At 40.6% G+C, this 15757-nt stretch overlaps 1 protein-coding gene across 16 annotated transcripts in view; it reads right to left on the bottom strand.

Moving 5' to 3' along the window:
• The window catches only part of Mbtd1 (mbt domain containing 1), a 65980-nt gene that overhangs the window by 20563 nt on the left and 29660 nt on the right, over window positions 1-15757 (bottom strand). For 12 of the 16 annotated variants that reach the window (XM_013077659.3, XM_021240115.2, XM_021240118.2 and 9 more), the window contains 5 exons: window positions 15034-15148; window positions 12741-12823; window positions 3796-3913; window positions 288-422; window positions 6-94 (listed from right to left, as the gene is read on the bottom strand). In XM_013077659.3, the coding sequence (XP_012933113.1) occupies window positions 6-94; window positions 288-422; window positions 3796-3913; window positions 12741-12823; window positions 15034-15148 (540 nt within the window). Of the gene's footprint in view, window positions 1-5; window positions 95-287; window positions 423-3795; window positions 3914-12740; window positions 12824-15033; window positions 15149-15565; window positions 15680-15757 lie in introns of all 16 variants that reach the window. The other 4 variants (XM_021240119.2, XM_021240121.2, XM_021240126.2 and 1 more) reach the window with 3 other exon arrangements.

Here is a 15757-nt window from a genome sequence, read left to right as displayed (position 1 = left end):
TTTACCTTTTGTGAGAAGTCAGGAGGAAGTGTTTTGGCACCAGTAAGTCTTTTTACTAGAAAAGCTTTCCAGTTTGTATATTTATGCTGAATAGCTAAAACAAAAGAAATAATCAGTTACATTTTAGAAGAATGAAGAACTGCTTCCGTTGTTTTTAAAAAAAAAAAAAGTATATGGCCTGCGGGCACAAAAGGTACTTTTAATTTCTCTATTACTTTAAGGTGACTATGTGTGAAATAGCATTACAACAGGTACATTGGCAATCACAGGATAAACCAAGCACTTACTTCTAGGAGGAACAAGAGGTTTCCCACTGGCTGCACACCACCCAACTGGATGGATATCCGAACCACATATATTGCACCAGAAGTCCAGACCAGAGTCATTTTCAAATCCTTCATATCTTAAGAGAGCGTTGTAACCTGGAACCAACAAAGCGATCACTACATAGTAAGAAAACTCCAAAAACAGCACAGCATCTGCATCTAGTAATAGTTATCAAGCTTTAGCGCACATCTGCAACAGAAGCAGTTGTTGGCTTTGTTAACAGAAAGAGAGCTGGGCCAATTCCAGAGACTCAGATTTGGCAGCTACCTGGCGAGTTTCCCTTTGCTTGCAGTGCTGGGGATGGAAGCCAGCGCCGTGTGCACAGACAAGAGTCCTGGGGTGATGCTGTCCCTACCGTCTGGACCAAGCTTTGGGACCCACTTGCTCCACGCAATTAGTTCAACTGTTTTCGAGGCTTCCTCCTCTGAATGCATTTCAATTTTACCCATACTTCTTCAGGTTTCAGGAAAAAAAGCCCCCTCAGTGAAAACAGGTGGGATAGCTTTATTAGAAGACAGCTCCGGCTGGGTGTGGTGATGAAAACCAATAATCCCTGCACTCCAGGGAGCCAAGGAAGGATTGTTTCAAGTTCAAGCCCAGCTTGGGCAATTGAGGGATAACCTGACTCAAAATTAAAAAAGAAAGCACACCAAAAAATGGCTGGGATGTAGTTCAGTGCAAAGGCCCTGGGTTCGATCCCCAGTAGCGACAAATAATTCTAAAAAATACAACAGCTTTTAATAAATTATAAAACCCTGTCATGTCACAAAAATCCAGTTGAAGTATATTTCAAAGAAATTGCCTCATCCAGCTGATTAGATAGGCAGTTACTTTGGATAGTCTGGATGTGGCTACTTCCAGAATCTAATTTAAAGTCAGGAATGGTGGTGCATGCCTCTAATCTCAGCACTCAGGAGGCTGAGGCAGGATGATCTTAAATTTGACGTCAGCCTGGACTATACCGGACTATATCTTGTCTCAAGACACAGCCTCCACCCCCAATTCCAATTTAGTCAGCATGTGATGAGTGCCTGTAACCCACCTACTCAGAAGGCTAGAGCAGGAGGATTTCAAGTTTGAGGTCAGCCTAACTTAGTGAGACCCTGTCTCAGAATAAAAAGTAAGAAAAAAAAAAAAAAAGAATAAAAAGTAAGAAGTGCCAGGCATGTGGCCCATGGTAGAGTGCAAGCCTCAGGCATGAGGTCTGGATTCAAGTTCAAGTACTGTTAAAAAAAAAAGTCTAAGTTTTTCTTTTATTTGGAAATATGATTTGAAAATTTAAGTTGAAAGTTCAATAAAAACAAAAGTTTGTGTAGTCACTCAAAAACTACATCATGGGCAAACAGGAAGCCTTGTGGTCTGGAAAAAAAAATGCTAAGTATACTCTCTGATTTTAATTATAAACTTTGTACTAAACAGGTCAGGGCTTTAAGGCCTTTATGAATAAGAAAGGACCAATACACTTATTTTTTTTAATTTTTTATTTTTTTTGTGGTACCGGGAATCGAACCCAGGTCCTCGGGTTTGCGAGGAAGGCAGTGGAACCACTGCACTAAATCCCCGGCCCCCAATACACTTATATTTCTGGCAAGTTCAGCTAGCATTTTTATGCACCAGTACCTGTGACGAAAATTTATAACATTAAACTTAAGTGACAAAATTTAGTAATTCACAGAACTAATGTTTAAGATTGTAAAGTACTAGGTGAACTTTTACTTATTTACTTATTTTAAACTCCGGGGATTCATCCAGGAGCTCATATACAGGAGGCAAGCGCTCTAGCACTGAGCTACAACCCCAGCCCTTCTTGAGACAGGGTCCCACTAAGCTGCCCAGGCTGGACTCAGATTTACACTCCTCCTCCTCAGCCTCCTGAGGACAGTATCGGGGGGGATTACAGGCTGGAACTCTAGTTTATGATTAACACATTTAAGGCTCACCTCCTTTAAGGCACAAGGACTTAAAGACCACATAAGGTCAAATTAGACAAAACGGAAATGTAAGGTCAGAGAGGTTAAGTCAGAAATCATTCTTGGATATTAAATTGGGCTAACTGATCTAAATGCACTGACTCAACATCTGTGACAGAAACAAAAACATTGTTTAGATTACAGTGTAGAAAATAATAGAACCATTTAAAGTACACTCATATAGACAGGGAAATGTTTCCAGCGAAAGGTTGGATTACACTGGTTAATACGACTGGGTAATATGACGAAGAGTGGAGCTTGGAACACTCTTGATGGAAGCCACTGAGGTGACAAAAAACACTGCATGACGGAAGGGGAAGGAGAGGGAGAGAGAAGCACACACTAGTTTCATTAGAACAGACCACTTACGTGGGGGAGCAATGAACAGTATTAGCCATAGGCTAGGGACACGCTGCAGCTTGAGCAGAAAAGTGGAATTACTATTTTTAGGGGCTGAAGATGCAGCTCAGTGGTAGAGCACCTGCTTAGCATCACCAGCACTGCCCAATATAAAAACACAAAAAGAAAAGGCAAAGGCTATCTTTAGGTAAGTCTAATAACAATCTACAGTAGAGCATTATGCAGCAGAGGCTGGAGATTAGGCAGCAGAACGAGCGAGACCCCTGCACTACACAGTAGGCCTCTGTCCTCGAGGGGCTGCCCCTCTGCTAGGTAGCACAGCACCGCAGTGCACGTGCGCTGCTCAACAGGCAGGGATGCTGTGCTTGTGCTCGGTACCCTGCTTTCACGGCAAGTCTTACACCTCTACGCTTGCCCACAGTGTGTAACACAGGAGGGCCCTAATTCTTTTACTTCGTGAGCAAGAAAAGTCACAAGGGCTGGGAATAGTGGAGGTCATGGAAATGAAGAGAAGGAACCCAAGATATATTAAATCATCGGTATTTCTTTAATTTTGTATCGTTGACTTCACCCCCCGCCCCCATACTGGGGCTCAGACTCAGGACCTCGGGCTTTCGAGGCAAGCACAGAGCTGCTGAGCTAAATCCCCAGTTCTTCATTTCTTTTTTTAGTAATTCAGTTTTTCTTTGAAGTATTTCTCTATATAACAGTGCTTGGCAAACCACTTATGGCCCACTGCCCGATTTTCTTTCTTTTTTAACAGCCCAGGATCTAAAAATAGTTTCTACATTTATAAATGGTTGAAAAAAATACAAGGAAGAATCCTCCAGAAGATACAAAAATTACATGAAATTCATGTTTCAGTGCCCATAAATACAATTCACCTGGAACATATTCATGCCCATTTACTTACGCACTGCTATGGGCTGCTTGCATGTTACCATGGGAAAGATACGAACGGTGTACCATACACCCTACACAACTGAAAATATTTCTTTTTTACAGGAAAAAATTTCCAACTCCTACTCTGTATCATTTCATTTATTTGCTAATACTTGCAAAATTTACAAACATACCTTTTCACAAAAGTTTTTATGTATCACTGGCATTTTCTAGTACATTACAGTGCATGCCTCACCTGCTAACTTTATAATCCCAGCAATCCAGAAGACCTTGGTAGGCAGGCTGCAGTCTGTGTTGGGAACTTCCACTCTCACATGCTCTGAGATGTCACCCCAGCAGGTCCCCATTGGTGCCTGTCATATAAAAATGACTGAATTACTGTCTTATTAACATATAGCCTAAAACACGTCATTTAAAATTAAGCATTATCATTATCAATGAAAGTAGGAAACTTATTTTCCCCATTGCACAATATTTTATTTAAAAAAAGAAATGTTAGGATCAAACTCAAGCTGAAAAAAGAATTCACATATATTAAACAGGTCTATTTTGACATCAAAATCCAACAGTTCTGATACAACACTTGAGCAATCTTTCTAAAAGCTGAATTACAAACCTGACAGACTTCACAAGATCAAGCTGCCTTGAGAAATTTATTTTTAGTGTGTACTGAATGAATTCATTTAACCTAACTCTTCATTTTAAAAGATCTGGCCAAAGAGCAGAAAGAAAAATAATTCTAATCAGCAGAGTAGTTTCCAACAATATGAACAGGAGAAATAAAACTGGGCCATCTATATTTTATTTTTTTGGTACCGGGGATCGAACTCAGGACCTCACGCTTGCCAGGGAGGCGCGGTGTCACTGAGCCACATCCCTGGCCCTGGCCATCCATGTTTTCAGTTTAAGTGGAATTCATAGAATATAGTCTATTAGGATATACATGAGGGAAAAGCACTGAATAATTAAAAAAGTGTAGCTAACAGTCTTTTGGAGATGAGCACGATAGTAAATTGTTAAATTATTGATCATTTAAAAAATTTCCTGTGCAGGAATCCTTCTAAGAGAAAACTTACAATGTTAGAATTGGTGATCACAGGCTTCTACAACAAATGATTAAGATGGAGACTCAGAAACCAACTAAATGAGCATTGTGAAGGGATTTTCCCAAAATATACATTTCCAAATTACCATTTCTATCGCATTTTAGTCCTTAAACCGCAAGGCAAGTCATGAGAGTTTATACAATGGTAAATGAAATCAAATGAGTGAACTCAGGAATTTACATAAATTCTGTAAAGCTCTTTATGGCCCTGGATAATTAGCTCTTCTCAAAAATAATTTAGAACCTTGGACATAAAAGGATTAAGTGAGGTTGCAAAAGACCTGATCATATGAGTAAATCGGAAAAAAATAAAATAGCCTCAAAGCTCTAAGACAAGCAAAGAACTAATCAATTTGGACTCTGGGTTTCCCACTGAAGGCCCCTCATACTTCACAGATGCTAACCCACAGGAGGACTGGCCTCAAATAACATTCAACACTTCTCCTTTCAATGGTTTATAGTTTCTGAAGGAAAGGAAGAGACTGTCAAATAATACTGAACTAGGACAAGCCTAAAAACCAGAGACAGAGTCAATTAACGACTGCTGCTTTGAGTGGACAACAGTGAACACACCGCAAGTACTGGGAGACACGCCCTGGCCCAGCTATTTGAGATTCTGGGAAGGAACCTGTGCTATCACCTTGAGCTGGGGGAAAAAATTCATTGTGATTGCTTTTCCTTTCAAATTAAAGTACTGGACCCTTCAGGTTCTGCTCTCTCCCCCTACATCATTCTAGACTGTAGGGCCATCCCTATTGCCAGCAGATATGATCAGAAAAGGAAAGGCTGGAAGGAAGACAGGTGACACAGACTAAGCTACCACGCATTAACACCGAGACTATTCGCTCCTGTGAGGGGAAGCAATTAGAACAGACAGATGCAGTTAAATGCATGCATCAAATTGAGGTAGGATATTCACTCCTCTTTGCTTGACTGCCAAATATGTGAACTGGGTTTCTTTTTCATCCAAAAAGAAAGAGTCATGGTTATGCTGATCAGCTGCAGGTTAGGTTGGCACATGGCTACCTGAATGTGGTAGACAAGATTCCCTTTTGAGCTGGGTATGACAATCTGTTGTATTAACTTTTTTAAAATTATTAAAACTGTAACATTTGTTTGGAGAAAATAACTTTCAGCCACATTTTATTAAAGAAAACAAAGTGTCAATATACTCAAAAAATAAAGGTAATGTTCACTCTAGTGGGTGGGAGATCTTATGTTTTGGTCCCTACAGTCTGGATTGGTATAGGAGAAAGTAGCAGAAAGTGACATTTGTTCTTGCCTGTAAGGTTGTGGTTCTGCTAGGCCCTCTTAAACCAATCCATATGGTTCACTCTACAAAAAAAATGAAACACAAACATCAACAAGAAAGAGCACCACAGTCATGGCATAGTATGTGCTCAACGTGTTGAAATTAGGTGATGTCATAGGTATATCTGCCCTTTTGTTTCAAACGAAAACTCGTAAGTGTGGAAGACTAAATGACCCAGGGCTTGACAGCCATCTTCATCCAAGTCATCTGTCTTCTCGTGCTGGCAGGAGGGACACCTCTGCAAGTCTGGATTGGCACAGCATGAACTAGCAGAACCAGCATTTACAGGTAACAACAAATTTACCTTCCAGACTCAGGACGCGAGGTCCACCTCAGGCTCCTCCCAAACAAGGAAGATCTGCTCCACCACTTCCTGCTCCAGGGCCTCTCGTGAGAGCTATCTGGGAGCGACGCTCCTTCCCTGCAAGGTAAGCTGTCATCAGGTCCTGCAGGACACAGCCAAATCCAAATGCTGCGGGGTCCCCAACACAAAGTATGACAACCTCCACTCCATGTCTCAGAAAAGAACTGGGCAGGAAGTCTCATTCTTCTGCACTTCAGGACACCCCCAGACAGTCCAACAGCCCTGATGGCCAGTACAGGGTTCAGGCTCTCAGAGGACACACATGATCTTTAGGGCAGAAACGAAAACTTGCCTCCACAGAGATGCTGGCCTAGATCTTTTGGTAGCCACACACAATCTTTCATGTTAAGAGACTACAAGAGGTCAGACCTGAAGTAGCGCAACAGGTCATCAAGAAGGAATCCACTTCCACAGTATGGCAAATGTACAAAAGCCACCTTTAAAATAACTTAAAATGAACAGACATGTGGTTACTGAAGTGCATCTAGCAGAGAACGAAGAATTAGTATTTGGCCAAAAAAAAAAAAAAAAAAAAAAAAAAAAGAGAATTCCTACATACTACTTACTGCATTTGGCCCAAAACAGAAACATGAAGAAAAAACTTCTCCCACCCTCTCCAGAAAGTCCACTCACCTTCTGATCTGATACCAGAGCCTTTATTTTAGGGTGGTGGTATGGAGATGGGCAGTGCAAGGGGAGTAGAGAAGGAAAACGGAATGTTCAGGGTGGAAGATTAAGGATTGAGGAAATGACAGGCATACATTACACAGGAACCAGAGACCACTAACTTGAAGGCTTAAAATAATCCAAAATTAAGAAAAACCGTGTTAAAAAAAAAAAAAAGAAAAACTGTGTTAAAGCAATATTATTTATGCATTAGGAGATCCCCAAAGGAAAAAAAAACACTGTGGGAAATAGACCAAAATTATGACAGTAATTCACATTTAGCCTTGCTTTCTTCTTGCCAAAAAAAAAAAAAAAATTTATTAGGCTCTCTTTAAAATGTGATTTACATCACACGCAGGCCCAATACTCTGCCACAGATTCTCCTTCATGGCACCAACCGGTAATTTCGGATAGAGCCCTGACAGGTGCCAGAAGCAAATTCAGCTTTTGAATGGAGATGAGAAAGAAGTAATGTGATCTAGGATGATACACCAAAGATTCTACCTTTAGTTATAAGAGATAAAGTATTAATTTTCAATTGTCAATAGAGTCCTGTGTGTGCAAGTTTAGGAAAAAAAAACCCAAACCAAACCAAACCCAGAAAGTAACTTTACTAATATGTAGCTGAGAAAAGGGACATGAACTTAAAAAAATGCATATATAAGCATAAAAAATATGTATTTTGGAAGGTTTTTTGGTATTGGGGATCAAACTTGGGACCTTGAGCTTGTGAGGCAGGCGGCGGAACCACTGAGCTAAATCCCCAGTCCTTAAAAAATATGTATTTTAAAACAGAGTCTTACTATGTAGTCCAGACTGGGCTCCACCATGCTATACAGCACAGGCTGACCTCAAACCTGCATTCTGCATTGCTCCTGTCTCAGCCTCCCTAGTGCAAGGGTTATAGGGTCTGTACCATCATGCGTGGCCTGAGTTTTACTATAAAGCTACTGCATACATACAAGTGAAAGAGCTTTTATTTTTCTGTCCTTAAACCTACAATTTTATGACATGTTACAAATATGATAACTTTATTCCTTCAAAAAGTTGACATTTAGGTTCTGTACAAGAGAGAAAATTAGAATGCAACGTGATACCAGGTGTATCTGCGGAAACAAACTGGAAAAGTACGACTGAGCTTGAAATCCATAGTATCCACATGTACAAAGGGCTTTCTTTTGCACAAAACTACAACTACTTTCAAAGGAGAGTATAAAGTGATTTACATTTTGATTAGCAATGACAGTATCAATAAACCATGAAAGTATATAGTTGAGGTACCAAAGAGAAGAAATCCTAACTTTGTAAATATATAACTGGAGGAATATAATTTTAGCTTTTCTTTTTTTTTTTTTAATTTTAGCTTTTCTATGGCTTCATGTACATCTGATATTAGCACATTCTGGGCCACGCTTCCTACCTAGGAAAAAACTATTTTTACTTACTTTTGTAAGGTGAACAATGGGAAGTAGGGATGCTCCAATTTAAAGACTGCAGTCTTATAAAGTTGAAAAAATTAAGATGCTTTAAAGCTAAATATTCTTAATTCACATTAATCAACCAGAAGTTTTCTTTTCTTTTTTTTTTTTTTTGGGTACCGGGGATCAAACTCGAGTCCTTGCACTTGTGCAGCAGGCGACAAAACCACTGAGCTAAATCCCCAGCCCTGGAAGTTCTCTTGTAATAAACTAATAACAGAAAATAATAATCTGATAATCTGAATTTCATGAACATACATCGTGCCCCTAAATGGCAGATTGTACTGTATAATATTTTGGATATTTCTCTCCATAGCTTATGGATATGGATACTGCTATTAGGGACTTCATAGAAAGCTTAATTTGGAAAAAAGACAAAAGCAAGTTAAAGCCCAAAGTTGAAGATTATAAACGTGCTACTCAAAAAAATAACAAGAATGTTTTCATTTAAAAGAGATGGACTGGGTAAACTAGATGATTTTAAAGATGTCTCTCAGCTCTGTAACCACATACTCCAGGATTAATTAGAAGTGGCATTACTGCATTCAGTGGTTTCCCACTGAGGTGGCCAGGCTCAGGGACAAACTTCTGGCGGCACTCCACTCCCTGCCAGGCCAGTTGCTGCGTTTCCTCTTGACCTTTTACCCTGGCTATGTTCTGAGGTCTGAGTCAGATTTTATTAGGGAAAAGGGAATTCTGAGGCTTAAATAAAAGGTCTGAAAAACTACCCCTAGATGAAAATGAATGAGATACAGTGATACTTTGGTTCACAAACTTAATTCGTTCCATGATTCTGGGGAAGATGGCTGTGTTCGTGTCTGTGTGGGGAAGATGGCCGTTGTCGTATTTGTTACCGGATTCAGAGTTCGAGAATGAAAGCACAAGTTTGCCAAATGCTTCTGTTTGCGAGCCCAATTGTTTGAAACCTGAAGCGTTCTGAACTGAAGCATTGCTGTACATGGCAGTCCTAATACACAGACTTCAAAGTGACACATTAAGCAACAGGAATTCGATTTCCATTGTTTATTATAAAAAAATCACTGCTGCACTTAGTAATCACAGTACAGTTACAGCAATTATCTGAGATGAGTCTTATGATCAACTGTACACAATCTCTATCCCCAGAAGTTTAAACACACATGACAGTAGAGTTCTACACTTTATAATTTTAGTACTGACTGTAATAATATCCAAGTGTTGGAAAAGAAACTATTTATTTGGGACCCTACTCTAGGAGAGGCTGGCTTAACCACCAGGCAGGCAGGACTCTGATTCTGCCCTCACATCAATTTCCATTTCTTCAGACAGCTCTGCTTCTATGTTACATTTGTTTTTGAGGCAAGGTCTCACTATATAGTTCAGGCTGGCCTCAAACTCACAGTGATTCTCCTGCCTCAGCCTCCTGAGTGCTAGGATCACAGGCATGTGCCACCATGACTGGTTCTTAATTTTTATTTTATTTATTTATTTTTTGGTGCCGGAGATTGAACTTGGATCCTTGAGCTCGTGCAGCAGGTGGTGAAACCACTGAGCTAGATCCCTGGGCCCCCCTTTTTTTTTAAAAAAAATCACATTTAAAAAGAATCTCCTAGGGGCCGGGGATTTAGCTCAGTGGTTCTGGCGCCTGCCATGCAAGCACAAGGTCCTGAGTTTGATCCCTGGTACCAAAAAAAAAAAAAAAATGTCCTAAGAGCAGGGCGAGGCTCTAACCTGGGCTCATGCAGTTGACAAGGCAGGCACAGAGTCCACAGCAAGGGGGCCCTACTGGCCGTGCAGTGTTCGCAGCGCAGGTCATAGAAGACAATGTGGCTGTAAGGCAGGGGCTCCAGCTCCCACCGGCTCGCGGGTTTCCTGAGCCAGTGCCACTGATGGGCAATGAGGAAGAGTTGGCTCCGGAGGTCAACACTGACTTAGCATGTGGTCTGCATGGCTTCAGTGAAGGCGCCAATGAAGCGAGCAGAACAAACTCTTTGTACTACGCTCTCCTGTGGAGTTACAAATACGCACTTTTTCCTATTTGATAAGAAGGTGGGGGAATAGGAATGCACGGGGTCCATGCACTGCCAGACAGGTGCCTGGCTTTTGAGAAGGGGCCAGCACCATGCCATCATTATGAGTAAGGTCAGCTGCTGTCTTCTGGATGAGAAGGTACTCAGCTTTTTGAAATTTGAAACTTAATTTTTAAGTACAAAGTACATGAATCTTGTTTGTAAAAAAGCAAAACATTACGTGTTTCTATGACTGCCACCTCCAGCCCCACTCCCTCATTCCCCTCTAAAAAATAACCATAGCTCTCAGTTTAGTAATTATCCTTCCGGTCCTTTGCCAGTGGAACCTGCTCTTCTAACTGTGGAAACAGTAAAGGACAGAGCTGAGTGTGCGCTCTCTTCCTGCCCCTCACTGTGCTGGGAGGAGCCAGGACTCCTGCCAGGACCCAGCTCCATGCCAAGCCTTCCTGTTTCTGGGGACGGAATTCCCTGCTCTGCCATAGCACGTTCTAATCTTAAAAAGCAATGTGAAAAACAATGAACTTTATTCTAATAGGTTTTTAGAAACTCTACATTGCAGAACTTTAATATAACTTTAATATGCTCAAAGGCATGGACAGGAAACAAAATATGCTTCTGGGACTTTGAAATGCTATTTAAAAAATATCCCGATTACTTATATAAAAATGGCCTGATCTGGTTCATGGTATTAAAACATGAAAAGATGATCTAAAGAGAGATGACGGCCATTCAAAAGGAGATAACAGACAATGTTGCAGGAATCTGAGATAAATAGTTATAACTGAGAACTCACTCTAATTCTCAGATTCTTAGTACTACAAGGCAATATTCCAAAAAAAGTGTTTCTTTTTTGTTTTTGGAGACAGGTTCTTGCTATGTAGTCCAGGTTGGTCTCAAAACCTGTGCTAATCCTTCTGCCCGAGCCTACTGAGTGCTGGGATTACAGGTGTGCTCCACCATGCCCAGCCCTCAAAAGAAGAGTTAAAGATTTGCTTTGTAGTTGTCTTTAAAGCTGCTGGTTGGGATGGGGATTTAGCTCAGCGGCACTGTGCCTGCCTTGCAAGTGCAAGGTCCTGAGTTTGATCCACAGTACCGATGGAAGAAAAAAAAAAGCTGCTGGTGACATATAAGTAATGTATTTCATAAATGTGACATCATTATCAATACTAGAGCAACATAAATCACCTACTTTACATTGAGATTAGTCTTAAGATTCTGCTTAAAACTGTTTTAGATAGTCAACATGTCACTGACTCAGGGCTTAATGTTTGTACTTTCAAGAAAAAAGCCAGCATGTAAATGAGCTAGGCTTGAATTTATGATTCTGCCACTGAATGAGTCTACTTGATTTTGATCAAGACCCTTTCCTGGCTCTGAGTGTGTGTAAATTCTATCAGGATTTCCACAGCAGGAAACCAAGCCGCTCTGTTCACTCCATAGTATATAAGGTAAGTCCTAAATCAACAAGAAGTTAAGGGTAAACAAAATTTCATCATTTGCTAAATTCTCATCTTTTTAGCCATGGAAAGTAGCAGAGAAAATCTTAAATATAAATTAAACTTCTAATCAAATTACAAATACTGAGCAGAATGAATTACGGATAACCAAAAGGAAAGAACTTGTCACAGGGTACTCTGACATAATTCTCAACTACGTCAGAGCCTCTGAAAAGAAAACATTCTGAAGAGTTTTTATTCAGCTCACAATACTACATGACTGATAGTTCCTTCTTGTTTTTGAGGTTTTTACATTTGGAGACAAAAACCAAACTCAAAAATCCCGCCTTTTCTGAATCACCTGGTCAAATCACAAAGATTTAGGCAACTTACACAGCAGATAGTTTCTACCATTAGGCTGAGCCAGATGCAATTGTCCATATGCAACTATTTTGGATGTACACAGAACCCACTGATCATACGCTTTGACTTAATATGAACACTGGACGAGACTAGTACTTTGCCCTGTTTGAAAGTAATTTCAAATAGCAGCTCCCCCAACCCTTTCAGTGTTAGAAATGAGCCCAAAGATCTCTACCCCAAGCTACTCCCCAGCCCTCAAATCATGATTCCTTTATAGGAAGACTGTACTTATAAAATTTACAGAAGTTATTTTTAGTTCTTAATAGATATAATAGTTAATAAAAGGAGCATTTTCATTTTAAGGATAAGATACTTAGGTGTTATGGTACCTTCAGATTTAAACAATGACTGAACATTTCAAAATCAGGTAAGGAATTCCATACTCACATGTTTAAAACAGGTAACTGGAGCTGCTAGAAAGCTATTGCTATTGATGTAGTTACCCCAGCTGAACCCTTCCATGGAGACTGCTGAAACAAAATAAATTCAGATATAATTTTCAAATGTTTTTATAAGAAGGCTGCTATTATTAAAATATGAAAGAAAATGGAATTAATCTACTCTTTTTTTTTTTTTTTGGTGCTGGGGATCGAACTCGGGACCTTGCGCTTTTGAGGCAGGTGGCAGAACCACCGAGCTAAATCACCAGTCCCTAATCTACACCTTTTTAAAGTTTTCCTTTTTGCTTTAAAGACAGAAGAATTTCACTAAATAACTTGAGCTTTTAGCTGATACCATACAGGTCAAGAATCTCTTTTCTGAAATACCTGAGACCACAAGTGTTTCAGATTTCAGAATTTTTTGGATTTTTCTGTTTGTTTTTTTTCCAAGACAGGGATATACAAGTGGGCAACACCACAGCTGGCTGGATTTTTTTTTTTTTGGGGGGGGTGGTCTGCTCAGTGCTGCTCTGGGCAGCAAAGACGAAAGCCCTCATCTTACCAAACCTTTTATTCAGTATTCAGTACATCGGGAGAAACAAATATAACAAATGACATGCAGAGAGTTCAGTACATCCTGCGTAAAAAAGATGTAACAACCCAAGAACAAGGAGGAACTGAGTAGATGTTTGTTCCTCCCAGGATGTTTCTTGTCCTGGAGCATCACAGCATCACCAGATCCTTGAGGTCTCAGTTGTGACCAAAGGCCAAAATGGAGTTATGTCTCAGAATGCCATAGCTGGGCTGTAGCTGGCTGGATTTTGAGACACTGCTTAGAGCTTACTGGTGCTCCACAAGTTTCAGAGTATTTTGGATTTTACATTTTCTGACTAGGGCTGCTCAAGCTGTGTCTGCAAACTGCCGTCTCTGGAGTCTTCCATATGCATCACACTCTGGGAGGTGAGGTGCATGCTCTCCAGCCGCAGGAAGCCGTTCAGAGACACACCCAGGGCAACTAACACGGCTTGGCTGTTTTGTGTTTTAAAACCCACTCAGCTCTTACTGTGCCCCTCAGCAGTTACCTACCCAAAATCTACCACTTGGTGCCTTTACTACAGTTTTGGTTTTGTTTGGTTTTTTTTTTTGGTACCAGGGATCGATCTCAGGACCTTGTGCCTGTGAGGCAGGCACGGTGACACTGAACTAAATCCTTGGCTCTTGTTTTTGAGATGGGGTCTCACTATTTTTCCCAGGCTGGTCTCAAACTCCTGGTGGTCTCAAGCAATCTTCCTGCATCATTGCCTTACATTCTATTTATTTCCTTGCCTTTATTCTTCTATTAAGAAACTTCTAGCTGGATGTGACATTGCCATACAGGAAGCTGACACAGGAGGCCCCAAGTTTGAGGCTCGCAAGACCCTGTATTGAAACAAACAGACAAACATGCCGGGTATGGTGGCACACGCCTATAATCCCAGCACTGGGAGGGCTGAGGCAGGAGGATTGCTGGAAGTTTGAGGCCAGCCTGGGCTACATAGTGAGTTCAAGGCCAGCCTGAACTACACTGTGAGACTCTATCCCCGGCCCCTCCAAAAAAAAAAAGGAAAAGGAAAAGAAACAAGTAAGCTGGGGATGTAGCTCAGGAGTAGAAGGTCCCTGGTTCAATCTCTAGTACTGGAAGGAAAAAAAAGGATCTAAAAGAATCTTCTATTAGAAGCAATCCCCACCCCGCTTTTTTTTTGGTACCGGGGATCGAACTTGGGTCCTTGCAGTTTCACAGCAGGCGGCGAAACCACTGAGCTAAATCCCTGGCCTGCAATCCCTTTTTCTTCTTCCCAGTCCCTTTAAAGTCTGCTCAATGTCCTATTTCTTTGCCCACAAAGCTCTCTGGACTGCACTGCACAGAGAACCAGTATATTAAAAAAATTAAATTGGGCCGGGATTTAGCTTGGTGGTGCCACTGCCTGCCTCGCAAGCACAAGGTCTGAGTTCGATCCCCAGTACCAAACAAAAAAAAAATTGAAAAAATTACTACGCAGTGGCCCTCTCTCCTCTGGAACAATTTACTAAGCACCACCAGGAAGCCTATCATGTGCTAATGGGGCATAGAAACAGCCAATTTCAAATGTCTTTACTTGAAACTAGATCAATCAGTATTAAATATTTCACAGGGTCAGGGATTCAGCTCAGTGGTTTGGGTGCCTGCCTCGAAAGAACAAGGTCCTGAGTTCAATCCCAGTACCCCCCGCCAAAAAAAGGAATATTAAATATTTCACTTCTGTTCCATTCATCAATATTACCTGCTTTCGTCTTTGCTTGATTTTGTAAGGTAGCTTGATACTGAGCGTAGGCAGCTAGTTTAGCAACTAAAGGTTGTTTCTGAAGAACTTTCGCTTTCTTTGTTGGAGGCTTACCCTGAAACAAGAAGAGTTAAGTAAATAGGATTCTTTTTCATCCCCCCATCACAGCACTTTAACATGACTGCATACTACTCATTCTGCTTAAGTAAACATTGAGGGTTTAGAAAATTATTGAAGCAGAGGAAACATACAAGGAATTTTAACATGAGAAAATTTTTCTGGCGTTCTGCTACAACACAGATATCTAATACGGGTAGCAGAGCTGGCACAGACTAAAACAGCAAAATGCAAATTAATATGTTAATAAAAATTATCCCATAAAATGTTAAAACATAGGCTTGGTGGATACTCAATTTCTTCTTACAGTGGATAGAACCAGTGGTTATTCACTCATGCAGGTTGCCAAGCATTGCTATTTATATGGTAAGAGAAGATAATTTATGTTCAAAGAGCAAGTGACTGAGGTTTATACCTTTAGTGCTAATGCAAAAGATCAATGACAAAATGACCATGGCCAAACTCAGTGTGACAAACTGCCATCCATTTGGGTACAGACCACTGCTCAGGATCTTTAGGTACTGTCTATCTGAAATATAGAAATACATCTAAGTGATGTATTTCCTTCATGTGGGGGATTTAAACAACCCTTTCAATGCTTTGAGAC

This window comes from Heterocephalus glaber, unplaced genomic scaffold (assembly GCF_053883595.1).
Source record: "Heterocephalus glaber isolate CG9 unplaced genomic scaffold, H.glaber_assembly_v1.0 deba00001773, whole genome shotgun sequence".
NCBI classification, from domain to species: Eukaryota; Metazoa; Chordata; class Mammalia; order Rodentia; family Bathyergidae; genus Heterocephalus; species Heterocephalus glaber.
The sequence above is the reverse complement of the archived record's forward strand: the minus strand, read 5'-3'. Positions and strand labels throughout refer to the sequence as shown.